The sequence below is a fragment of the Nasonia vitripennis genome, chromosome 5, assembly GCF_009193385.2.
Source record: "Nasonia vitripennis strain AsymCx chromosome 5, Nvit_psr_1.1, whole genome shotgun sequence".
Classification (NCBI taxonomy): domain Eukaryota; kingdom Metazoa; phylum Arthropoda; class Insecta; order Hymenoptera; family Pteromalidae; genus Nasonia; species Nasonia vitripennis.
Window position 1 is genome coordinate 23742730 of NC_045761.1, and position 25884 is coordinate 23768613.

At 40.6% G+C, this 25884-nt stretch overlaps 4 protein-coding genes across 11 annotated transcripts in view; 1 reads left to right on the forward strand and 3 right to left on the reverse strand.

Moving 5' to 3' along the window:
• LOC100123399 (neprilysin-4) overlaps positions 1 to 25884 on the forward strand; it is a 54375-nt gene that overhangs the window by 24004 nt on the left and 4487 nt on the right. For all 4 annotated transcript variants that reach the window (XM_001606990.6, XM_032600543.1, XM_031931309.2 and 1 more), the window contains 12 exons: positions 7740 to 7801; positions 8522 to 8712; positions 8773 to 9018; positions 10266 to 10474; positions 11273 to 11449; positions 11665 to 11763; positions 11853 to 11997; positions 22637 to 22851; positions 22936 to 23112; positions 23865 to 24027; positions 24331 to 24379; positions 25423 to 25490. In XM_001606990.6, the coding sequence (XP_001607040.2) occupies positions 7740 to 7801; positions 8522 to 8712; positions 8773 to 9018; positions 10266 to 10474; positions 11273 to 11449; positions 11665 to 11763; positions 11853 to 11997; positions 22637 to 22851; positions 22936 to 23112; positions 23865 to 24027; positions 24331 to 24379; positions 25423 to 25490 (1801 nt within the window). The remainder of the gene's footprint in view (positions 1 to 7739; positions 7802 to 8521; positions 8713 to 8772; positions 9019 to 10265; positions 10475 to 11272; positions 11450 to 11664; positions 11764 to 11852; positions 11998 to 22636; positions 22852 to 22935; positions 23113 to 23864; positions 24028 to 24330; positions 24380 to 25422; positions 25491 to 25884) is intronic.
• LOC116417582 (zinc finger and SCAN domain containing protein 4F-like) lies at positions 4786 to 6367 on the reverse strand. The gene is made up of 5 exons (XM_031931322.1): positions 6231 to 6367; positions 5993 to 6160; positions 5533 to 5739; positions 5367 to 5453; positions 4786 to 5291 (listed from the first exon to the last, which is right to left on the reverse strand). Exons 2-5 carry the CDS (start codon positions 6036 to 6038, stop codon positions 5095 to 5097), a joined length of 537 nt encoding a protein of 178 aa, XP_031787182.1. The 5' UTR covers positions 6039 to 6160; positions 6231 to 6367; the 3' UTR covers positions 4786 to 5094.
• Positions 6486 to 16844, reverse strand: LOC100679886 (zinc finger protein 556-like). Of its 5 annotated transcripts, XM_008208975.3 has the most exons (10): positions 16602 to 16821; positions 16146 to 16248; positions 15930 to 16028; positions 15675 to 15812; positions 15422 to 15598; positions 15296 to 15343; positions 13999 to 15213; positions 13021 to 13911; positions 12839 to 12952; positions 12490 to 12736 (listed from the first exon to the last, which is right to left on the reverse strand). In XM_008208975.3, exons 2-7 carry the CDS (start codon positions 16198 to 16200, stop codon positions 14558 to 14560), a joined length of 1173 nt encoding a protein of 390 aa, XP_008207197.1. In that variant the 5' UTR covers positions 16201 to 16248; positions 16602 to 16821; the 3' UTR covers positions 12490 to 12736; positions 12839 to 12952; positions 13021 to 13911; positions 13999 to 14557. The 5 variants fall into 5 exon arrangements, with proteins under 5 accessions (XP_016841084.1, XP_008207198.1, XP_008207197.1 ...); XM_031931320.1 differs by having other exon boundaries at positions 12839 to 12943; positions 13021 to 15213; XM_031931319.1 differs by having other exon boundaries at positions 13021 to 15213.
• Positions 17006 to 19939, reverse strand: LOC103316234. Its single transcript, XM_008208977.3, has 9 exons — positions 19484 to 19939; positions 19242 to 19376; positions 19082 to 19159; positions 18940 to 18975; positions 18780 to 18860; positions 18598 to 18693; positions 18251 to 18523; positions 17919 to 18161; positions 17006 to 17833 (listed from the first exon to the last, which is right to left on the reverse strand). Exons 3-9 carry the CDS (start codon positions 19119 to 19121, stop codon positions 17493 to 17495), a joined length of 1110 nt encoding a protein of 369 aa, XP_008207199.1. The 5' UTR covers positions 19122 to 19159; positions 19242 to 19376; positions 19484 to 19939; the 3' UTR covers positions 17006 to 17492.

Below are 25884 nucleotides of genomic sequence, written 5' to 3' on the forward strand. Positions count from 1 at the left end.
CTCCAAGCGTCAAGTAGACTCAGACAACGAGAATGCCTAATCAACACTATTATTTGCAAACAAGCTCTGCCAACTTTTCACGCCACCGTCCTATCCTCCTGTCCAGCGATAATACATTTCAGTGCTCGAGACATCTAGGGCGTCTTGAATAACAATGCTTATATCCGAGAGTAGCGGTGGTCGACCGATAATTGCGCGCTTATCCGATCGGCAGCGATTGTTGGGCAGCGCTGCCGGTGAAGATAAGTCGACGATTGTGCAAGAGAAGGCTGCTGGTATTGAAAGGTCGGATCGGCTCGAGCGACTAATTCGGGGCTGTTCTTCGGGTAGCGGGCTGGGATTCGTTGTTGATTCGACGAGACAATTCTTGAGGGGGAAAATGATGCTTGCTTTCATAAGATGTAAATCGTTTCCTAGTTATTTTGATAAACGTGATAAAACATGGTTTAATGGTCTAAGTTTACAAAAGAAAAACTGATTTCCTAAGAACTAAAAAGATAAATCATCGTAAAATTTCGCAGAGTAGAAAACATTCCGACATAATTCTCAATAAAAATATTCTGTTCATAATTTAAAAGCAAAGCAAACTATGTTTCCTTCCCCAGACGTTTATTGAGCGCCTTAATAGTCTTCTCGAGCTTGAAGCTCTCATTCGGGTCTTGCTTCTTCTCTTCTACTTTCAGCTTCTCTAATCCGACGGTTACATGCTTAAACACAAGTTTAACTGGTGGTTGCTTCTTGCAAGTATAGTTGCAGTGATATTGGGCAGATTCATAGTTCCTGAAGATGCCTTCGCACCAGAGGCACAGGAACTCGACCTTTTCACGACATTTAGCGCAGCGCTGCGGGCGGCCGTTCTCGTACAGCGTATTCTCGAGTTCAACGCCCTTCTGACAACCCGGACAGTGGATTTTCAGCGAGTGTTTCAAGGCTGTACGATGATAGATGCCATTAGAGTTGCTCACGTGAAAAAGTGGTTTGCTGTACTTACATAACTTACTATGTTTGTGCTGATTTCGACGGCGCTTTGGTTTGGATATTCGCTTGGCCTTCTGCGATTGAGACTCATCTGGAGGTTTGGCACCTGTGAAAATTCGATTATTAATAAGCTGATAAGCTGGGAACGAAAAGAGAGATCGAAAATATTCTATACGTACACAAATTTTTTAAATTTGCTTGCTCCTGGTTATCAGGTGAAATTGTAGATTGAGATTCGTAAAGTGAGTCTAAGGGACTCGTGGTCAGAAATATTTCGCCTATATCCACATCTGGAGATAAGAAAATAAAGGACGGTTAAACCCATTGAATAGATATTTGAATGTGCTTTTTGGTTAACTAATAGTTTACCTGGTGTGCATCCAGAATCGTTTCTATAGATATCAGAGACTTCAAATAAATCTTCGAGTTCTGAAAATTTTATTTTCATGAGCATAAAATTATAAGCAACTATTTGTCTGGAAAAGAATTCTTACTTGAAATGGAACAAATACTCTCAATTTTGAAGTCGAAATCCCCGGCTTGTAGTTCCTCTGAAAAAATAAAATTTCAAAATTATTTATACATGATTTTAAAAAGAGGAAAAATGCAGTTGTTCAATACACTACAATTATGCAATTTTGCAGTAATTTATGTAAAGTTTGCACTACTAATAGATAGGGAAAAACTTCAGTTAGATAAGAATCTCAAATAGCTACAGTTTACGTTATCTCTTCTGTAAAAAAAAGGGAAAGAAAACCAATGAATCTCGCATCGGCACTAACTCAACGATGCCAATATGATAATTCGCAATGAAAGCAGCCGTTTCTTCTTATCGTCCATCTCTCGAGGCTCGCCCATACATGCATGCGTTCTTTTGACTCGCGGCCTCATTCCTTTTATTCGCCCGTTCCTTCGAACAATCTCTTCCACCCTCGACTGCGCATTTTTCCTCCTATAAGTACGCACTCTTATCCCGCGGAGCGGCAGAAGTAGACGTTTTATTGAAAAACAATCAAAAGCGGGGCTGATACTCGCGTTCTCTAGTGCAGCGCGATTTTCGAATTGAAGGGTTCGAGAGCCTGGCGATCTATTGATTTCGATGCGATGTTTTTTACAGACAGATTGTAAGATATAAAAGTCGACGGAGTGAATGCATGCTCGTATGAAATTTCAAAGGGTATTTTAGCTGAAAAGCATTAGTGCATCGCATTATCCGTGTCGCAGAAATATCGTCGAGCGTAAGAGCGATGCGGTTCGCATTACTCGTTCAACGAATTTTCAACTCACTTTATCAGCCGAAAAGTTGCCGTCGCCGCTGTTGCCTATAGTACAACGGCGTCGTCGAGCTTAAGCGATATATACATGAAGCGTGTGCGGCCGGCTTTATGATCGATTTTTCGCACCAGAGGTGATATTCATTTTCATAATGCGGCAATGATTTTGTACGAGCTCGATCGTGAGAGGATTTGTTTATTAAGTGAGATTTACGATATTAAGCTCGTGCAGTGTGGCTTTTACCACTCGAGGCTCACGTGAAAATACATTTTCCCGATAAAATTATATCAGTTAATAATTTCTGAAAATATAGCGTCGAGTACACATCCGTCAGCGCTAATGAACCTCATTAGCCACTCTCCTAAGCATAATTTTCGCATTCGCGCTCATAACTCTGACAAATTCCCCTAAGCGCCAGAAACAAGGCTAATCATCTAAATCACGGCAAACAAACATACCCCTCGCAATGAGAATACCCTAGTCACACACACACACACACACACACACACACACACATATGCCTAGCTCGTATATGATAATCCACGAGCCCTGTACCCTTTCCCCATCACTTCTTTTTATTCCCTCGTTTTCCTCGAAAGCGCGGAGATAACGGCGCCATCGATTCCTCTCTGCGACTCTGGCAATATTGTCCTCTCCCGAGAGAAGAAGGAGCTTGAAAGGTGAACGGCCCAGAGGCGCTGGCTTTATATCGACGTCTCTTCGAAACTAAACTCGGCGTAGGTAAACACTTGCTGTCTGTCCGACTGTCTGCTATTTCAGGAACGTACGAGAATTGAGAAGTTCGCTAAAATTTAGCAGATTATGCACGTAGTCCTCAGGCGCTGAATGAATTGCAGCTTCGAAAATCGAACTCTCTGAAACAAAAGGAAAAATACGTTATACAACCGAAAAAAAGCCAATTTAATTCACATTTTATCGCGAGTAATTAAAACGAATGTACGCAAGCCCTAAAAAATTACTGCCCCCCGTAAACGGAGGAAAAATATAATCCGGCGCCTCGCGAATTTCCGCCGAAATAAACAAACGATCGTCAAGAATTCCAAGTTCTCTCTCTCTCTCTCTCTCTTTCTCGCTTGCGCTCGAGCGAGACAATAAAATCCGGAGCTTCGTATAATTGTCGCGGGCAAATAATGCTTACACCTCGTCTGTATACATGTACATACACAGACACCCTCCGTAGGATGTCGCATCGACCTGCTTTTTACGAGTAGACTTTCGCAAGCGCGAGTTTCGCTCGTTATTTCACGCGCACTTTAACTGGGAATGCGCATTAAAATTGAAATTTAATACAAAAGCAGCGTTAAAAGAACTCGCGCAATTCAAGCGTCTTATTCTCGATCACTCGTTGAAAGAGAGCGAGTTCTTTTTACGCAAGTATCATCGCTCGTTCGGAAGTAATGAATCAATCGTTAATTAAAAGCCGGACGATATCGAGAGATATTATAGAAACGGTGTTTATATACAGTCAAAGGTAAATTATCGAGGCAGTTTCGTTCTTTAATATCGAACAGCATTAAGCTTCTGAGATACTTTTGCCCAAGACTATTAAATACCAGGATTGAAATTCATTTATACAATTTACAGTTGGATTTAAGTCTTAAAAACAAAATGATCCATCGTCGCAACGCACTTAAATTTCTCAATAAAATTCAATAAATTAACCACTAAACTCCGCGAAATACGATAAAAATAAATCAGAAAGACTACTCGCGACACCCTCGTAGAAAACGCGCATAGATCAGAGTAGAGCCACTCACGCTTCCGCAAATTCTCTCGTCTCGATTACGTCCTCGTGGTTGCTTCGCTGGCGTTGACGAGCTCATGACGATGTCGACGAACTTCGTCGGTTAGCTGAAACATAATTCAGCCATCAAGGAGGCCCGAAGTCTCGGTCTAAGTTGTAGACAGTACCTATATCGAGTCTATATGATTCGTCACTTGCTGTTTCTCAGGAGAGACTGCTGCTCGCCTTTTGATGGAGAAGTTTCGTCTGATCAGAGGTACCTTCTTCGCTCCTTGACTTGCGATGCTCACGCTCCGGCTTGTTTGCCTGGTTATTTGCCTGTCTGAACCATTAAGAGAGTTTATTACTTAAGAGGCTGAGATTTTAGTTTTGGATCTGATGAGAATTGAGATGAAGATTATCGATCTTTTTTGTAGATTAATTGATACACACTTTTTTTGATTTTTGTAAAAAAAAAGTGTTACATGAGTGGTAACGCTACACGTAGATGTGGTAACGTAAAACTCGTAGTACGAAAATAATTGCTTCATCCATCAGTACGTGGCATATACAGAGCTGATCCCTTGAGTGATGGATTGTAGGGGCCGAAAAAAATGGCGAGATAGCAAAATTTCAAAGAAAAATAGTTCGACTGCAATTTTATATAGCCTAGGCGTGAGGTGGAATAAAAAAAAAGCCCCACGTTGGAATATTAAACAGCCGCATAATGGCCGCGAGATGTATACCGCTAAGCCTCTTACCGCTGGAAGCTCCGATTTTACATGACCTTTTTTGCGGCGAAAGGCTTTCTAAGATCTTTACTCTTCTCTTTATCTTGCGGATGGTAATTTTCAGCGGATTTACTTTGAGTATTTCCGCAAACATTAATTTAACAGTAAAAGGCGTGTAGTGGTGAGAACAGCGTTGTTCGCTCTACTTTATTTAATCAACTGAAAAATAAACACAAATGGTTAGAGTAAGACGTGCAATGAAATAAAATAGTTTTTTCGCAACGATGATTTTGTTTTTTGATCTGCACATTTAATGCTGAATATAGTTTATTCTTAGTAATTATTCAACGATGCCTTGCTTACGAGTTACTCGGAAACCCCATTGCAATAATTTTTTAGATGAGTAGTTAAGGCATTATGTGACTTGTAGCGATTGTTACATTTTTTGCAAACGTATGAAAGAACTTCTCGACAATTTTTACACTCGTTTGTTTTCACGCCGTAAATCTTTGGCGTAGATTTTTCACATGACGGACAGAAGAGTATGACTAAGTTCTTCGTGGCTGAAAAATAAAATACTATTATTAGTAGTGTGAAATGAACCCTAAGTATTTATAAATGTAGGGTTTAAAACGTACAAAATTTTTCACTAGATCTCCTTATATAAGTTCTTATTTTTGCTGAATGCGATGAAGAATCGGAGTTTTCACTTTCTATTTCACTATCTGAAACAAACATGTACGATTGTTTACTTTGCCAAATATTCGAATTTTTTATTGCAATTTAAATGCTAAAATCTGTCACCTTCTTCTCTTTTATTAATAGAACTCTGCAGACAGTAAAAAATGTGTCTTTTGATAGAGCGTTTGCTTTGACGGAGACTAATACATTTAGCACAGCGATAGATTAGTTTAGTCTTGCAATTAGGACAATTACTGATTGAGTAACCATGATATCTCTTATACGAACTATGACATTCTCTGCAATAATACATGTACGGATTCGATGATGCTGAAAAATAAAATAAAAATATGTTTATAAATAAGATCGTCTGAAGTAGAAAATCTGCGTTTGACCGTTCGCTTTCAGCCCCGATTAGATCACGTTTTAATTGACTGATTCGATTTAGCCAATTGACTGAAAAGTTCTGGCCGTAAAGATCAAATGGTACAGCCAACGACTAAGGCAATTTTAATTTTAGACGCTCGAATATCTCTTTTAATTACTCACGATTTAATCGTTAGTTAAACGTGTATATTTATACCTTTCTCATTCGTTTTCATCTTACAGTCGCTATTATCAGACGACATGTATCTAAAATGATACGCATATTGCAGATCACGCCCCGCTTTGAGTTTTCCTTGTTTTTGCCAACATTTTTTGTCCGAATTATTCGTTACTTTTAATCCATTGACAAAGTCTTCGTACTTAACTGAAACATAGATGCAGTTGTCAGCCTCACGGTTGTTACAGTCATTATTCAGTTGTAATTTCGAACTTACCTTGAAAATCTGATCCTGTAAAACTATCAGAAGTTTCTAATACGGGAGGGATTTCCTTTTTAATGCTGCATATCTTTACAAAATTGTCTGCCCAATTATCGCTCGCACAGAACTAAGCTCCTACTTCAAAAGAATCGTCACCTGTCAATAAAAAATATGAATTATTCGTTAAAAGTATAAAGACAGCTGAATTTCATTAGTTAGTTTTTTCCTAGTTTCAGAGGAGGTGCCTGAAAAAAGAAACAAACAATAAACTCGGATGAATAAATCTTTATTCAATGATCGACAATCAGAAATATTCTTCGCTGACAAAGTGGTCTTAAAAATATTAATAAATAATATATAGATAATGATAAACTATAAAGCATATCGTGATTTGCGTTCGACACCGAGATGCTTGTACTTGATATGCTGGTTGCAGCTAGTGTGCGTCGTATAGTTCGAAGAACACGTGACACACTGGAATCTGAACTTCGTTCCGCATTGTTTGCAATGAGTTTCTTTTTGAGAATTTATTTTGGGCTTGCTCGTGTTACATGCTGTACATAGAAGCAATACCATCCCACTAGAATCTATAAAACAGTATAAGCGTGTGTAAAATTGACGGATGTAATAATCATCGAATTAAATAGAAATGTGAATGTCGAATTACTGAATAGTGTTTCTCGTCTGGTATTCTTTCCGTTATTCCCTTTTTTGGAAGCCTGTGCATTCCCTCTCTTCTTGCGTTTAACCGGAGGGATTTCACCTGTAACGTGAACGTTTCAATTAGCTTTTTACCACATCTATATTATTCTTGTATACAATTTTCGAAAAAAAAGAAAGATTCTTGTCCATTACCTTTGAACTCGGCTCTCAACTCGAGCAAATTCTCTCGTACACTGTTCGCCCTATCAGCGTAGAACCTTTTTCTATTCTCCTTATTCCGTTCTAGTATTGCTCGTTTTTCCCTGAGAAACTCATCTGCAAGAATTCCATCCTATTATAATATTACATATCGATCCACTCCACCAATCTCGTGAGATAAGACTTACACATGACTAATGCCTGTCCGATATTGTGCACCTCCCCTGAAAAAAGAGTAAATTTTAGTCAACAATCATCCCTCGTCATAAACAATAATTCCATAACGTCATGCTTTTCACTCGAAACATCGACCTGAATCAAAATTAAAAAATTTATTAAGAACAATAGCCCGAGCTAATTACAAAGCTGTATAACCCCCTGGAGAGAAACTCGAACGTCAACAAAACTCAAAGATCTTAGCCGCGCAGCGGAACTCGAGCGATACGTCTCCGCGTTCTTCCCAGACCACGTACCCGCAACCATAGCATAAACTTCTCGCTGAAACCGCCAAAGTGCCGGGAGCCGTTAAATTGTTCCTCCGTTAAAAGCGATAAATCCCTCGCTATATATATCCCCTATATTTTTGTACATTTAATTTGCGTCGATCCAAGTCACGCGCAACTTTAGCCCAAATACTAAAGCGAGACCCATTTGTTGATTCAGGTGAACGACCCGGAGAGCCAAGCTGCCGAGGAGCCGAGGAGAAGCTCTCTGCAAGCTTCCTGGTGAGTGTATACTTGTTTCTGGCTGTTATTCTCTTGTATAGATACAGGAGGGTAGGAAAGTGGAAAAAAACTTTTACGCCGAACGCCTGTACTCGCGGATATTAGCCGTCGCTACTTTACATCTATTCTCGACTCGGACTTTTAGCGCGGGAGAAGCTTTTGTTCGCGGCTATTCGGAACTTTCCTTACGACGCCGTATTGTGCGAGCGGCTGTATTATTTATGGTTTTTTTTTGTGTCTAGCTTCGACTGTTGCGTATACACTTCGGCCCATCGGGGATAGTGTAGGGCTTTGTTTTTCTTTTTAGAAAATTAAATCTTGTTAAGCTCGCCGCGTGTTTCGCGAACGATTCGAATTTTTTAGATTCGCGGAGGGCTTATTTGAAATTCCGTGCGCGGATGTTTCTTTACTGCTCGTACCGCTTTGAAAATTTTCCTCTTGTATTTACGGCATAAACATTTTTATCAATAATCGTTCGAAGGCTCACTACACTCGTACACGAGAAGAACTACGTTTTACGAATATTACGCACGATACGAGAGGGAAGTGGCTGAAACGTTCGTATCCGGAAAATCGCATGCCTTTTATGCATCCGGACATTGATGGATCTGATACTTCGTTGCACTGCGCTTTCAATCTAAATCCAGCCGAGCTTCATACGCGCGGAAATTCAGAGATCAGAGATACGCGATATTTTTATCGAGTAAAAAAAATTCACAGGCAACAACAGCAGTACAGCGAACAGGAGCCGGAGAAGAACGCGAGGACGAAGGAAACGAGGCTGATAATAGTGGTGGGACTGCTGGCGGTGGCGGTGATCGCTTTGGTGGTCACCTTGACCCTGCAGATGGCCGTGTTCGCCGGCCAGGAGTACAAGGAGATGTGCCAGAGCGAGGAGTGCATAAGGACCGGTGAGTTTGCTCCTTACGTGCAATTATATAGTTATAATACAAGTTTGAAAATTTCGACAGCGGCGCGAGTGATAGAGGCCCTGAACAAGAGCGTCGAGCCTTGCGAGGACTTTTACAACTTCGCCTGCGGCGGTTGGATCGCGAAGAATCCGATACCCCAGAGCCAGACCTCGTGGGATCAGCTGAGCCTGCTGCGAGAGGAGCTGCTCAAGAATCTCAGGATACTGCTCGAAGAGCCTGACCGAGAGGACGAGCCGAGATCCGTTGGTATGGCCAGGGCTTTCTACAGGACTTGCATGGATACCGGTGAGAATATTTTCTCAAAAAAATAATATAAGTATAAATTTACAAACAAAAGACTTGACTGTAAAAGCGAGAGCTTTAATTAAACTCGTACCGATTACTCGGTCAAACACGCCCTTTCTTTTCCATTCTTTCGCCAAACAATCTACGGCGCTCGTAATTTGACTTGGCCAAATTAGTTTGTACTCTTGCGATTTAATTATTCCAAGCCTTTGAAGTCGAAGCTCGTCGATGGAATCAGCGCGATTTCGCAAGCCTCCGCGTAATCCTTTCCGTATTCCTCGGCGAAGCGCGTCTTGGGCAATATTTGCGTTGTAAATACGAGAAACGTCCTGCTGCTGCTGCTGTTTGCTCGTGTATTTTCCCTCCGCGCTTTGGGGACTTTCCGAGTATACATATATATATATATAAAAAGTCATTGTGCTCTATTTTTCTCGGCGCTCTAGGATTTCTCTCGCGCTGCAGCACTTATGTGACGAAAAAGCTGCGGCGAAATGAAATACGCGCGCGGCTCTTTTGATACGGCGCGCTTTTTGAAATATGCCGCCCGAGAGCGTTACTTATGCTGATATAAATAGCAGTGTGTGTACTCGTAGACTCATGTTTTAAAGATACACGCGGTGGAGAGGAGGTTTTATCTCGAGAGAATTTTTACGCGTGTAGGGGGTACGTAAGATGCTTGGGAAGACCGTTAATTATGGAAGAGCCGCGTTCGTGCGTTTAATCGCTCAACAGTTAGCTATTATCGAGGTGGAATCGAGGAGAAAAAGAAAAACAAGTCAATCGCACGCGGAAGATCGTATCGGTGGAATCAATTGAAAGTCTACAAGCGAGTCGAAGATGACGCGGTAATTCTACTTGTACGTATAAACGCTCTGAAATTACTTTGTCATAAACAATGATCAAAGTCTGACTGTCGGATCGTTCATATACAATTTTCGATAGAGACATTAGTATTGATCGCAGAATAATAGTCATAGGTAATGTTCTCGACTATAAATCATTCTAATCGCATCATCGGCAAAAAGAACAAGACGAGACGAGCTGTTAATCGACATGCAAATTGCGTTCGTATAACGGTTTACGTTGTTGAGTCGAAATACTAGCTACTTATAGTATTATAATGTACATATCTTTGATATTTCAAAAACCCACCTACAAGCTTCTATGACTTCGTAGTTACAAACTCAATCCCCCGCGCGTAGCGTATAACACGAAATCGAACGCCTCGTGAATAAAGAATTTTGCAGCGAGCGTCGAGGCTCTGGGACTGGAGCCGATCTTCAGTGTCATGGACCAACTGGGTCTACCACGTGAGCTTCCACAGGACGACGCTCTAGCGCCAGAGCTCGACGTTGCTCGACTCTCCGGGGCGGCGCATCGACTCCTCGGTATGAACCTCATGCTCAACTTCTACGTCAGCGAGGACGTCAGGGACACTACCCGCAACCGGATGATGGTACGTATAATATGTACCAGTATGGAAGTCCGGAGGGAGAACGGGTATAGTAATTTTCAATCGGGTCGTGAATTTTTCAAAGTCGCAACGGGACTGGGGCTGATGCATATTGGTGAAGAAATTGTTCGTATCACAAACGCTACAAAATCCAGAAAGTCGGCCAACGCCGATACTCGACCGTCTATACGGCAAACAATCGACTTAACAGTAATTTTCAGCAGCCATAAATTCGATATCAGGGCGCAGCTCGCGAGGAAAGCCCGGCAAAACAGCTATAGTCGCCTCTCGGAGAGAGCAAACACGCGCGTGCTCCTCCCAGCGCGACTAATACCCCATTCCGTTCAAACATCGAGCGCAGCGACTGCAGCAGTGCTACTCGTCGATGTACCGAAGGGCTTTCTCGGGCATTTATATCCGGGCTTCGCGTGGCCGGGATTTCCTGCTTCGGATATACAGCGACGCCCTTTCGGGACACGACCAGCCGCGAGTTATTAAGGCCGAGCTGTCGGGTACAAATGAAAATTTACGTCGATTGTCCTGCTTACGCTCGAGCGCTCGCTTATTGGCTTGATGCATTTACCGTCGGAGTTGTCGGGGATTCGAGATGGTTTCGAATTTTTTTCAAAAGAGGAAAAACTCGATCCACTTCGCGAGGAACACGTGAAAAAAGCACGCGCACTCGCTCGGCCTACAATCCCTTGAAATTTTCCGATTGAAAAACGCGCGCTTGCTCTCCCTCTGGATCCGACTGATGAAACGCGAGGGAAATAAAGAAAAAACACGGTTTTCCTTTCAAAGATGGAACAAGTATCGTCGGGCTTCAGCGAGCGCTATCTGCTCGACCCGGAGCGCTTCCGCGCCGAGCTCGACGAGTACAAGAGGTACATAAAGTCCATGCTCGAGCTGATCGGCGCTGGCGAGAGGAGCAGCGAATTCGCCGAGGAGATACTGGAGTTCAGCACGCAGATCGCCAAGGTGAGTGAGAGTGAGAAGAAACTACCTACACGCGCCTTTTTTACGCTTATTGACACGCGCGCGGGAAATTCAATTTATACGGCTCGCTTTGCTATGAAAGAGAGCTTTCGAAGCTCAAGGGGCTTTGAGATGGAGAAAGAGAGATTAGCCTCGCTACAGATTACGAGCGCAAGTATACAACGTCGAGTAACAAGTTTTTCAACGCTCGGATACAGATCCTCACGACACCGGAGGAGCGTCGCAGCGCCAACCACCTCTTCCACGACGTGACGGGCGACGACCTGCAGCAGCTGACCGACATGCACGCCATCCAGGTATAAACACTGAGATTCTCCGCGAACCGCGGGTATTTACAAAAATTGTACAGCCAACCGCTAATCGCGCTAAAACAACTTCCACACAGTGGAACTGGACGACGTATCTCAACAGCGTGTTCAACCATACGAACGTGACGATAGCCCCGGCTGTGGACCGCGTGATCGTCATGGACCTGCAGTACCTGCAGAAACTGCCGCAGCTGCTCGCCGTCACGCCGCGCGCGACCTTAGGTAAGTTTAAACCAGCCTCGTGTCCCGGTACTTATACTTCGCTGAAGCCACTCGGAAAGTTCCCCGAGTTTCTTCGAGTAATATAATTTTCGTGGAGCAAGACTATCTACTACCGGCGAGAGTGAATCTCTCCTCTGTTATTAGCTTTTTCAGGTCAGTGTCGAAGAAAAGGCTTACAATGTACAATATTCGTTAATTTTCAAACGCTGAGTAGCTGGAATTCCTCTTTTGGAATCGACAAATTAGACGAGAATTGTGGTCGAGCTGATTCGCCGTATAATCTATTCGAATTAAACAATTTGGCCGCGAATCGCTAATCAAATGCTTAGCGCGCACAAAGTAGAAAATTCGCGATCATTCACGCGAAATAATGCGCGATATTCAGCGGTTAATTTACATGCCTGTCTGAAGTCGACTAATTAAATACGCGCGATTTCGGTACTATTAGAATATTGCTAAAAGAGCGCACATTTTGAGAATTAAATATACACGTTGCTATTCTATTACGTTAGTATTCTAGATTGTGAAGGGTATACATTTTACGTAAATAACGTATAGTCAAGAATTCTGCTGTACACGCTTGCGTGTTTGCAAGTCTTTAAAGTCCTTTCTCGGAAGCATTTTAGGCACTTGAATCCAAGTATGGTGCCGCATTCGTTGCATTTGCTCATTCTTTTTCCAAACACTCGCTTCGCTTTGTCGCAGTGGAAACAGCACACCTGTATTGCCTTCTTACTACCTAAAACGAAAAGTTTATAATAGAAACGGGACGACTATCAAATGCAAAAGTTTGAGAAAAAAATTGAAATAAATTGATAATAAGTTATTGGTCAAAACTTACCGAAATGATCTTCAAGATCTATACTTCTAACGTCTGTTATGAAAAAGTTGGTGTCTGTCTTTGTAGCAAAATCCTCGATTTCGGGCTTATTGATCCTTTCGGTGCCTGTGTATACTATCAGTGATAATACTATGAAAATACAAGATTTTTATGACTTTACAATCTTTACAAAAAGAACATACCCAAGTTGTCCTTTTCGCTCCAATCGATGAATACTTCTCCTACCATAACACTAGTCGATGCTAGCAGCCCAAGTTTATTCACTGTAAAGTAAAATAATACATGAAAATCTAGATGTAGTACATTGAGTGAAAATTTTATGATACCCATATGCAACATACTTTCCATTAATCAATATTAGTTCACATATGAAAATAAGTTATTAGAACTTGAGTTTTAGAGTAATGTTAATAATAAAAGCAAAAGAAAAAAATGAAATTTAGCACATTCCACAAATTGAGTGTGCATAGTAGAATCTTAAACAAGACATTGCGCAGAAAGTTCCATAAAAGTGTAGAGTACGAGAACTCGTCTGAACTTGGGGCTGGTGAATGAAGGCAGTAAATTTTATTAAGGATGTAGGCCGTAAACCCCTATAAGCACCGAGGTCAGAATCGTTGATATCTTGACTTCCGCGCCCTTGTTTGCCTGCTCCTTCAGTTTACAAAATTTTCTATACAATTTGTGTATCCAATTAAAGACGTTGCGTTGTTAAGACATCTGATTTAGAATCTAATGACACGATGCGGGAACGCAAAAATTCAAGCAATCAATGCCAGCAATTAAAGCATCCATAATTCCTCCTCACGACACTCGCAGCACTAGAGAGCAGACATCTTGAAGCTGCAGCGCGTTCTCGGGATTAATCTCGCTCTATCTCGCGTGACTGTCTCGCGAATCCTTTGATATGCGGCTTTTGTAATCGCATTCGGCGCATCGGGGATACATGGCGTTTCACGCGTGCCTGTGTGCCGATCTCGTAGACTAGATGGAGCAGCTCCAGCGCGAGGCGTACATTCATCAAGACTCGTGACGACGATTACCCTCTGGAAATGATGGATGCTTATCGGCGTCTGAAAGATTTTACGAAGAAAATTAGAAAAGAGATTTTGATCGACTCGTTGCATTTATTTAGTTTTTTTATTTCGTTGGATACGTACCGGTAAAATAGATCGATTGATATGCTCATTATTTATTGTGTCGAATTACAGATTTAGGCTGGATAAAAATGTTATTAAACGTTATGAATCATAACAATTCTAACTAAAATAAAAATAATACTTGGGTCAAAGTTCTTTATTGTCATAGTAATAAAAATAAAATAAACATATTTTACAAATTATTAAGAACCTCTACATAAGGTGTAATGATGTCTCTTAGACAAAGAGAAGGAAACACCTTCTGTCTTATGAGTATAAAACAAATACATATTTATGTTCTTATTAAATTAATCATTTAGTTCAAAACACTTTCGAATCAATATACAAATAAAGTGTATAAAATAAAAAACAAGATAAAACAAATTAACAAAAAATATTCTTTTGTTTGATATTTTGTGAATCAAGTTTTTTCAAATTTCGCATATATACTTCCACACTATAGAGTAGGAACAAACTAAAACTAATTATCACTATTATGATAAGCATTGACTGAAAAAAAACTTGTACTATAACTGTCATATGACGTAAAATTCTTTTAACAAAAATTTATGTACAAAGTTTACATAAACTTGCTTTTGAAAAATAACTGAGGATGTTCTTCCTGCATATGCTTTGCAAGATAATATTTTCTGTTTGATTTGTAATTGCAATTATCACATTCAAACTTCAGTTTTTCCCCACATAAGCTTCTTATGTGTCTATTAAGACTTTTTAAGTATTTATATCTTTTTCCGCAATCTGGACATTGATGCTGACTTTCTATACTTAATTCAGAATGTTTCATTTGCATGTGTATTGCAAGACTACGACTAAATTTGGTTTTAAATGTACAGTGCCTGCATTGAATAGTCATTCCTTGACTACATATTTTTTCATGAGCTAACATATTTGATTCTATTTTGTACTTCCTATGGCATTGCAAACATTCAAAAGATTTTTGTGGTTCCACCACATTTAAATGCTCATTTCGTATATGTTTAGCAAGTTGAATCTTGCTTGGAGATTTATATCCACAATCTGCGCATTGGAATTTTCTTTCCTTGTAACATTCATATTTAATATGGTTCTGGACTATAATCAATTTCTTATAAAGACAAGTACAATTTCTGCATTGAAATAACATGGATGTCTGACAAATATGACATTTTTTGTCAATATAGTTCATTGAGGCTGTTTTACACTTATAACAGTACATCTGTATCAAATCACTGAAATCTAGAAAAATTTATAATTTGATTTATTTTAAGATTTTGATGTAATAGAAAAAAAATTAAGAATATTAACAATTAAATATTACGTTTATGCTCTCTGTCGACTGCTTTTGGTAGCAGTTGTAGTTCATGACCTTAAAATTATTTTATCATAAATTTAATTTCCCAGAGCACATTCATTTTATAGTTACCAAGACTTTCATGATACATACCAACTGATATAAGTTTACTAAAATGTACTTTCTTTGTCTTGTCTTTGGTAGATGAAATTGCTTCTGCAGTACTATTCATTTTCAAATTGTTATTAAAATATTGATTGTAATTGTCATCGGGTAGTGATTTTGTATCTACTTCTAAAGTCTGTGCTGTACCAACATCAGTGTTATCATCTATAAACAACCAATGCCATGATAAATATATTTGCAAGTAAAAAATAATAAAATAACTCTCAAAATGATACCCTACCAAAAATTAATGAAGAAGCTTTCATTTTTGAAGAGTTTGGTGTGCTCAAGAATTCAATCTTATCATGCAGTATTTCATTATAAATATCATTATTAATTTTTGACTGATATTCGTTCTTATTTTCTTTGTTGAGTATACCTGTTAAATATATACGTCATCCATATTATTTCTACAGGTTTCAAATATCAAATACTTGATCATTTAATCACCAAGATCAATTGTTGACTCATATTTAATCATATAAAATTGAAATACCTTGGTCAATTGGAGATGTGAAAAACAAATATATATCGGGAGTCACTATTACTTCTTCAATGCTCTGAGAAAGTTCTTTCAAGTTTATTGAATCACTTTCTAAAAAAAAACAAAAACAGAAGGAAATAAATATAAATACTTACAAAACTAGATACTGTGACTCCACCACACGAATTATCCAACATTCCTCGAACTATGTAAATCATCAACACTCACCTTCTAGATTAACTTCTACAATGCTTTCGTGCACTACATCCATTTTTTCCTCCATTTCAAAATATGTGTATGTAACTGTAGATATAGGCTTATACTAGTTAAACTAAACGTAAAACATATAATAAATATTTGTTCAACGTGTCAATTATCCTATCACTTTTCAGTAATCTAACGATTCTCAGTGATGTATCTATCAAGTTTGGTTGTAAAATGTAAAAAGCCCTTTTTTAACAAACAAACGCTTAGCCTACCCAAATTATGTATTTATCAAGGCAAAAAGACGTTATACGGTCGGAACGCCGAATGAAAAGCATGACGTATGGCATACGTATTTTGATAAACCGCCAAATAGCATTTGAGTCCTATCATCACTGATGCGTCAAAACGAGTACATAATAGTCTAATTCACAATTCCGAGAATTGACGATCTAAATCCACGCATGAAAACAAACTTACCTTCGTATGTCTTAGAACTTTCGCCCATATTTTCTTTTCTTTGTCTTCGATGGGATTTATAACCGTCACCTGTATTAGAGAAATTCTTTCGGCGATCTGTCCAACAGCATCGACTTCTAAGATGTGGCGTAGCGTGATAGCGTCCTGGCTTTTCTGGAAACGACGTCGCACGTTTTCCCACCTGTAACTGCCGGCGAAGGACACAAAGAATGACAGTGTTTTGTTGACGTTCGGCCGGTTTTTTTTTTATCGCGTAGCTGCACGTGCGTAGAGGTGTAGAAAGCCCTGTGAGATGGCGCTGCTGTACGGATTTCAGCGGTTTTTGAAAAAAACGGTTTGATCAATTCGAACGTAAGGTCTTTCTATTTTTACTTAGGTACCTATAAGTATAAGATTTGTAAAAATTCAGATCACCCATCAATGTCTTGTTGATAATTAAAAGTGTTAAAAAATGTACTTAATTATTTTACATATAATAGGATACTATACAATCATGAAAGTTCTTAAATTTTAACAAAGTCCAAACCAACACATTAAGCCATTATGGAATCAAAAAAAGCAATTACTTATTTCTGTATTTTATAATATGCGACAATAAGTGAGTTCGGATTTTGTTTAAATAATTACTTTCGCTACTTCTCATTGCAATATAATTTTTGCAGCGTTTACTACGATATCTTTAAAATATATACAATATACTAATGAGAAAATCATCGTAATAAAATCAATAAAATGTGAGATTAAAAAGAAAATTTCGTGACAACATGACCAACCAGTCGTTGCAGTGTGCAGAACGACTTAACCTATCAGGACATTCAGATCTGTAACGTATGAATCCCTCGTTAAGTATTAAACTATAAATTTTTCATTGCGTGATCAGTCAAGCGAATGCTATTGTCCACAGTAGTCAGCCTTAGAGTGTAGTACCCGTCTCGCGCCCTTGTGCTCAGTAGCGATGTGGCGTTGCAAAGTGTTCTGGTGGCAGCATCTAAAGTCGAGACCTCGGGTGACGCAGCTATAGCACCGGAAGATTTTTTCATCAAAACAGAAACTTGTACTTTCGTTGACGCGGATTTCCCCGCATGTTGGGCAGATTTCCTCTTTATTCATCGACTCGGCGGATTTGCTTTCGTTAATAGCTGGTGTCGTGTCCATAACACGCTCTGCGACAGATGGAATGCTCTCATCGACTTTGCTGGAATTTGCTTGCTCTAAGATACCACTGCTACGCGCTGTAATGAAAAATTGTACCTTATAACACAGCAAAGCGCGTTTTAAATTTGATTGTATATATCTATAGAATTATGTTATACGTACGCAACGATTTATTCAAAACATTCGAGTCGTTTTCCTTATCCCGGTTTCTTTGCCATACGAGAGCATGATTGTCCCTCAAGTGACTGTACACATTATTGTAGTTTTTGAAGTTCGAATGGCAAGTCAAACATTGAAGTAATAATTCGCTCTCGCAATTGTCGCAATGAGTTTTCTTTAGACGATTTATTTTCTTGAAATTTTGCTTACAAGCGATGCAATGATATGCGTAGAGATTCCTTATCGCTGGACGGCAAGAATGTATCAAATATAGGTATATGTATAAATATACTACTAAATTGCAATTGACAAAGATCGAAGCACTTCGAACTTACCAACTACTCGTTTTCGCTTTTTTTTCTTTTCGCCGTTCGCTGCGTCAACGTTTGAAACATTGGATGAATCCAGCGACGAACTTAGAAAATGAGCATCTTCGCGGTTAAAAGAGTGGGCCGAGTTTACCGACGTATAAGCAGTAGGCTGTACTCCAGATTCTATCGCTGCAGTATTTACCCAATTCTGCACTGTTGTATTGGTGGATTGTACCATTGATTTGTCAGCAGTCGTCAACTCTGGCATGAATTCTCGCACACAAGGCTCTTCTAGATCTGTACAATCAAACATTGCAATGCGTGAAACGACGATCGTTTGATTTTATATTTCATATGATTTGCGTACGTACCGGAATCGTATATGCTGATCGCCGAATGATCGTCCGAATCAAGTCCGTCAAGATCGTAATCCGCCACGAGGTCCGATCGCCTCTTACGGCCGGTGCCTATGATTTGATATACGTCAAATAATAAAAAATTACAAATGTTTTGGTTTACAGAGTAGATACTTTTGAATTTCTCTTATACGCACCGTCATTTTCAACAAAGCTAGAATCGTTGCATTTGAAAGTTATTTTTTTTTTGATCGTTTTAACGCGATTGAATTTGTGATCTGCAACGTGCAAATAATTTCGACTGATTATGGCTGTTAATAAAATCAAACTGAAGATCAGATTTAAAATAATACTCACTGTTTGAAATTAGAGAACTCCTCGCAATTTTATGATCTGTAAAATACGTTAATTCGTTAATTATATTTGTTTAATTTGATCGCCTTTAAATCGCGTTATAAACTAATAATCCAGCGCAAATAAGAATCGATCACCAACATACCCAGGATAATTTTAATTAAAGCTATCATGCTCCGGTTCATGCAAAAACAGGGAAAGACGAATCATCACAATAAATACTCTGTAAATTCGAGGGGTTTATACATTATTATGTATTGTGTGCATCAAGTAAAATAAATTAAAACATCGAAATTTTTCTTTACAAAATCACTTTATTATTGCGACGATAAAATTCTTAAATTGATCCGACGAAATAAAAGGCCATGTACGTATCATCAGAGTAAAATCGAAATTCCATTGATTCGATAAAGTAATTAAATTCCGCTTAGCATTTACATCTGTAACAAAACTTTCGTTAGCGTTATCTGTATTCGTAATTACATTCTCAACATATTATGTGCTGAAAATAAGTCGTGCGAGTAATATGAACCACAAAAATACAGACGTCGGTTGATAAAGCAATCCTCTTTCAAATGTGCCTTATTGTCTGCGACATTAAACGTACTCATATTATCCTAAAATAAAATTATAACACTTGGCACTTTCACATCGCAGTCCTGTTCGGTTTTTCGGTCACGATTGGCGTAATAATTATGTGCTTCAGGCCTGAACGAACTAAACATTAATATAATCACTGCGTTATAAACTGAATACATTGCCATTTTGAGGAGCATGTGTGAAATGTAAACACTCGTAAATTCTTGAAAATTGACACTTTTTCCTCGGAAACTCAACTTTTGATCGATGGCTCGCCCACAAAGCCACTGTATAAATCAATTATGCACTAGTAAAACCATCAAAATCAACGTAAACAAACTCGGCTTGAAAATATTCTGTCCAGAGGACATAAGTACTTGTGTGTGCCCGTCAAGAGGTCGACCGGCCGAATATCAGTCGGTGTACTGTGACTGTATAGCGTCTTTTTTCTCTTATGTTTCATACAAACTATATACATAACAGATAGTTCGTCGTGTGCAGTAGGCGACGGCGCTGCTGTACGATATACCGACTGATACTGACAATCCTATTAATGGTATTTTCAAATGCGCAGTTAATTCCTAAATGCCTTTAGCTGCTGATAATTCTAGTTTGAAACAAATTTAATAATCGAGCAGTAATATAAAAAATGTTCACTCTTTACTTTGGCACTGAAAGAGCAGCTAATAATACATTTTCCGTTTTATTTTTAAAACAAAACCTTCCTCTTATTATATCCTGCCCGATGGTTGGATAGTAAAGCTTAATAAAAAAATTAATTATGCAAGCTGTAATTCCTTATGACCATTCAACGCATAAAATACATCACAGCATCCCAAGTGGCATATACATCACTGATAAATAAATAAACGCAATTCTTTCTTCAAAACGCTTTGAAATAAAGAGCACACTCAGAAACGCACTCACCGGATAAGCCTAACACAATATTGCGCTAGCGGCTAAAGTAAAAGCCGCACAAGAGCCCGCGCACGCTCTTATTTCGGCACAACGACGCCAAGATTGCATTCAAGAAAGAGCGTGTACACGTGCGCCTATACGAGTTTTCCGGCGAGAAGAACCACGAAAATGCCAACGTGAATATTTAGAGCAAACATATGTATATAGTTTCGAGGTGTGAATAGGCCACTGCAGTATTTTTATTATTACTTTTTTTTTAATCCTTCCTCGCCTGTATTTATAATCGGATCTGGATTGTTTTTATTTGCTTTCGACGTTTCGAGCGAACGACGCTTTAAAAAAAAAAAAGCCCACGATGCGCCAATGTTTACTCTCTATCGAGCTCTCGCTCGCTTTATAACGTCGACTCGCCGAAGCGAGAACAAGCTCAAACATTGACACGCTATGGAAAATAATCCAAATCAGCCGTGCAAATCAATAGTCGCGCGGTACGAATATTCCCATAAAACTATGGCTCCGCGACTGAGCGAAAGTTTCGGCCGATCGGTTCCAATCAGTCGCGGAGGCGAAAAGTCCTCCACGGCCATTTATTTCCGCTCGCTTTCTCTCGCCTATTCGTCAAACCCGAAATAATGATAAAAAAAATTCGTCGAGCGATATTTTTCTCCGGAAAAGTCAGCTGAGGGAAAGCGAACGCGAGACCAATTGACGAGCTGACAGGCCGGTGAGTCGCGCACGTGCTTTGTGTTATTCCAGTGGAAAACGTCTGCCGCTGACTTATAAACCAACGGGTGCAGCCAGAGAGTCGATATATCGGAGAATAGCCGGGCTTGCAAGCTCTGATTGCTATCTTGTGTATTTTTCGGCCGTCGACGCTTTTTCCTCGAGTTTTTTTTTAATAAAAAACCATAGGGATTTTACGTAATTCTTACGCAACGGCATGGAAGCCCCGAGCAATATCGAGCGTATCTGCGAAATCAAAGGCGAAACTCATTCCCGCCGAGTCGCAAGCTGCGATACCGCGTTGATTCCGGAAAGACCGAGAGCTTTTCATTCCGAGAGGCGCGTATTATGAATAATGCATTTCCGCGCGCGTAGCTCTGCCACAAAAGCGCCGTTTGCGTCACTTCGCGACGTGTAACTCGCCAGCGTTTGAATGACAATGACGCGTTCGACGGCGTACGTGTACACACAGAGAGGTGTGTAGGTGCAGCCGAGCTTGCGAGCGTTGGAGAGGCTACGCGCGGACACGATGCCGGGAAATTAGAGGGGCCGGAAAATCGATCTTATCGATGCGCCACCGAGTCTCGATTATATTTATTAGGGTTGAAAAATTGGTTAATTCGAGTAATTTTGTATTTTGCGAGGAACGATTTATAAACATGAATTTTACGTTTTTATTCTCCGATATCGCACGGTATGTTTGGTCTGCAAAATTTAAGGGTGCGTTATGCGCAGCATTGACCATAGAAAAGTTTTTCTATAGGAAATATCGCGAAAGCCCAGTGCTCCGAGGCAAAGTCCGTCAATTGTATTATAGGTACAGAGCAAGTTCAGCTTGTAAGTAGGATAAATCTAAAATATTATTTTACGTAATATCCGATGCAAATTCAAATTCGAATTTCGAATAAACGGTGAGCCGTCCGAAAAGCTTTAATACTTGATAGCGGCTTACAAATTAGGCCGCTGATGTTATGCACAGCTGTGTACAGGGATATACTTGCGAGTTTCGAATTTTCTTCCTTTGGGAGGTCTGATACAAACCGCAGCGCCGCCGGATTACTTGACCTACTTGAGCCGCGTCTAAACCGTTAGATATTTACGCTAAGGCGGAATACAGATTCAAGAGATTGGAAATAACCTTCTCGTGGTTTCGCATATAATATAAAAATATTAAAATGATGATGATAATAATAATAATTTGGTAGAGCGAAGAAACTTCGCACAATAATACACCATTGAAATTTCCGCTTCGAATCGCGCGAGCCAAACAAACGTCCTTAACAAGCGCCAAGCCGTTCCACTTACCACCTGCAGTAGTCGGTGAGTTAACTCGGGGAATCCCATACGAATGCTGCAGTGGCCGGACCGCCTCGTCGTCGACGTCGTAAAACGAGACGCCCCGGGAATTTCCATTCTAATGAACGTCAAATATTTACTTGGGCATCAAACGACCCTTTTCACACACATACATTTGTTGCAGCTCGATTCGCCTGGTGGAGCGTGTACTCGACGGTGGCGCCGCTGACGTTGCAGCAGTTCCGGGATCTGGGCTTCCAGTTCTCGCGCAAGGTCTTCGGCTTGAAGGAAAAGACGCCGAGATGGAAGGGCTGCACTGGAAACGTCAACGCCGACTTCGGCATGGCCCTCAGCTACGTCTACGTGAGGCGGCACTTTGACGAGGAGGCGAGAGAAAAGGTGAGGGAATCTCACGGATCGATGCTTGTGCTTTTTAAAAGCTTTTTTGAGCTTCGATGTGTAATAAACGAAATTGGATTCCAGGCACTGAAGATGCTCACGGACGTCCGGATGGCCTTCGACAATATGGTCTCGGAGCTCGAATGGATGGATGCCGGAACGAGGGCCCGAGCCCACCGCAAGCTCCACGCGATGAGGCCCTTCGTCGGCTTTCCCGAGTGGATCACCAAGCCGGAAAAGCTCGATAAATTTTACAGTGGGGTTCGTATACATTCGTGCAAAAGTACATTACACGATCTATAATCTCGCGATAAAAGGGTGAGCTTTTTCGCGGGAAGAATTTAAAACGCGCGAGCGTCGACTTTCGAGTAATTAGAGCGCAATGGTATAGTACCGGCTCCGCAATTATGCAAAACTCAGCCCCCTTAACTCACGGATACGGACAATAATACTAAAAGAGCGGAGAGGAGCCCTAGAGCAGAAGCCTCGTGTAAAGTACGAGCGAAATTGAAATTGTATTTTAAAGCGGTTTTTATGCAGCATTTCGCCGACGGCTGGCCCTTTCTTTTCCAGCGAATATCTTTCTTTCTCTTCATGTCGCGGATGGGGGATTCCATTAACGTCTGAGTAAAGCGGTTATTATTAAATTACAGCTGTATTAAGAGATTGCACAGCGTCCGCGATCGCTGCGCGCAGCTGAAACTCGAGCACATCCTTGTAAAAGAGCTCTCGAACAGAGAGCTTTATTTCGAATTCCACTCGTCGACATTTCGAGAACTTCGCGTCCGGTGTAAATCGAAAAAAAAAACTGTTCAAAGAGCCGAACGACGATGTTTCATTTAATTAACAAACTCACGAGCGCGCAAAGCGATGTAACTGCGCACAAGGGCCAATTTGCACGAGAACTGGCCATTCGGTTCTTTGAAAAGGACTGCGCGTACAAGGGGGATGGGGGGAATAAGAAAGTTCGGCGACTGGAAAGGGGTTTAAACGGTCGGTTTTTGCTCACACAGGCGGAGGTAGTCGAGGGCAAGCTGTTCGAGACGTTCCTCAAGCTGACCGACGTCGGGCTGAAGAAGAGCTTGAACAGCCTGAGGGAGAAGCCCGACAAGAACAGGTGGATCAGCACCGGCACGACGGTCAACGCATTCTACAGTGCCATTTTGAATTCAGTCAGTGAGTGTCCCGAGTATAATACTGAGGTTGAATTAAAAAATTCCATAATACTGATGTGGTTCAGAAAATTCGATTCACGTTTCAAATTCTCGAAAAAGCATATCGGAATAAAACTCACACCCATTACGTCCCATTCCAATTCATATTTACTGCCTCGTTCGCCCGTCGCTCCAAAAATTCAGCAGCTCTACCCGCACCTCTCTCTCTCTCTCTCTCTCTCTCTCTCTCGTTCGCTCTTTTCTTGTTTATCACCTCCGACCGCCTCATAATCCGGAGCTCTAAAAATGTCCAACTATTTTGCAGCTTTCCCGGCCGGAATCCTTCATCCTCCGTTTTACGGCAACGGCCTCGAGTAAGTACATATACATTCATATCTATATACACCTGCGTACCAGACCCGCAGAGCTTTCCGTCTGCGATTTTAATGTTCCATCGCGTACGCGAGAAATAAAAAATTCCATACATATAGAGTAACAAAAGGGAGATGCAATGTACTAGTCGGCTCCATAAAAATCTTACACCGCCCAAATTCTTTGACTGGCGTTTTTCGAATCGGAATGCAGCCGCGTGTGCTATACTGAAACTTTTAGTCGACGCGAGAGAGAAGTTATGCGCGTTTCTTTGAAAAAAAAGCAACGGTAGATCGTCGTTTAATTCTGTAAATTCAAACGAGATGAAGCGATTCAACGAGAGATATAACTACGAGTGTGCGACGAAGTTCACACGTCAGCTAATATAAGCGCGTTATCTCTGCGCGTGTCTTCCGATGCGTGAACTCTAGTCGTTCGACAGTAATGCTCGCAGTAGTTTGCGCTATTGTCAACTCGCTTCGATTTCCTTTATTAATCTCTGCTCTTTAACAGAGTTTGAATTTCGCGGGCTTTTCAAATTTCCCGCGTATACATACGGGAGATTATTAAAAAAAAGAGGGTTCACGATTGGACCTCCTCGTTATTGGCCTGACAAAAGCCATGATGAGGAGCTTTATGGAGAGGCGCGAAAACAGAAGCGGCAGGGATGGCAGCTGTTTTGCGCGTGACATTTTCAAAAGGCCCGCGGCTGCTTTATAACATTTTTTTGACGCGCTCGATGTTGTTTTTCAATTTCGCGGGTAAATTTAGTTGGTTATTCATCGAACGAACTCCGCTGAATTAATTTATTTTCCCACCGCGACTTTCCACATTTAAATTCTATTTCGGAATCGATGACAAAATCATAAACACTCGACTTAACGACATAGTTCGTCCTGTCGATCGCGATTCCTAGTAAACCTGCCCCATATAGACCAATATAGACCGTTGATATAGCGCGCTCACAAAGCCCGGCCGTATCGTCCGATATCGAAACAAGCGCTGAGGCTCCGCACCTAATGGAAATTCTTCAATTATTCCCCAGATCCATAAACTATGGAGCGATGGGCGCGATAATGGGCCACGAATTAACGCACGGCTTCGACGACCAAGGTAAGTGACTGCAGTTAGCCCTTCTGTACTATGTGCATAGGTTGTTTACTGCACACGTGTACAAGCGACGATTTTATGTTATTATCGATACATTGAAAAAGCACAAATTAATTTTGAGCTTGCGTAATCAATCGAATATTCCATTTGAAAACTCTGGTGCGATTTTTCACTATACCGTTCAAACTTCAGTCGTATATATCCTATATTATATACACACGCGCGCACACAAAACGCGTTGATTACGCGCACAGCAGCCCATGTAAATTCTTAATCGCATGCAAACTGCGCCTCTCTCTATCCACGAGCCGTCGAATAGAGATTCCGGGCCGCATACTGCTGGAGAATAAAAGCCTCGAGAATTCGGGAAGCAACGAAGTAGAAAAAATAAAACAAC

What these genes read in the sequence shown, in the direction of transcription:
- LOC100679886 (XM_008208975.3), bottom strand. Translation starts at nt 16,200, where the DNA reads ATGGAGGAAAAAATGGATGTAGTGCACGAAAGCATTGTAGAAGTTAAT. An exon ending in TGTAGAAGTTAATCTAGAAG is followed by an intron (nt 16,029 to 16,145) that starts GTGAGTGTTGAT and finishes GTTTTTTTTTAG; the next exon opens with AAAGTGATTCAATAAACTTG. An exon ending in CACATCTCCAATTGACCAAG is followed by an intron (nt 15,813 to 15,929) that starts GTATTTCAATTT and finishes TATATTTAACAG; the next exon opens with GTATACTCAACAAAGAAAAT.
- LOC116417582 (XM_031931322.1), bottom strand. Translation starts at nt 6,038, where the DNA reads ATGTCGTCTGATAATAGCGACTGTAAGATGAAAACGAATGAGAAAG. An exon ending in TATTAATAAAAGAGAAGAAG is followed by an intron (nt 5,454 to 5,532) that starts GTGACAGATTTT and finishes TGTTTGTTTCAG; the next exon opens with ATAGTGAAATAGAAAGTGAA. An exon ending in GAGATCTAGTGAAAAATTTT is followed by an intron (nt 5,292 to 5,366) that starts GTACGTTTTAAA and finishes TTTATTTTTCAG; the next exon opens with CCACGAAGAACTTAGTCATA.
- LOC103316234 (XM_008208977.3), bottom strand. Translation starts at nt 19,121, where the DNA reads ATGAACCGGAGCATGATAGCTTTAATTAAAATTATCCTGG. An exon ending in AAAGCGAAAACGAGTAGTTG is followed by an intron (nt 18,162 to 18,250) that starts GTAAGTTCGAAG and finishes CTTGCCGTCCAG; the next exon opens with CGATAAGGAATCTCTACGCA. An exon ending in TGTTTTGAATAAATCGTTGC is followed by an intron (nt 17,834 to 17,918) that starts GTACGTATAACA and finishes TTTTCATTACAG; the next exon opens with CGCGTAGCAGTGGTATCTTA.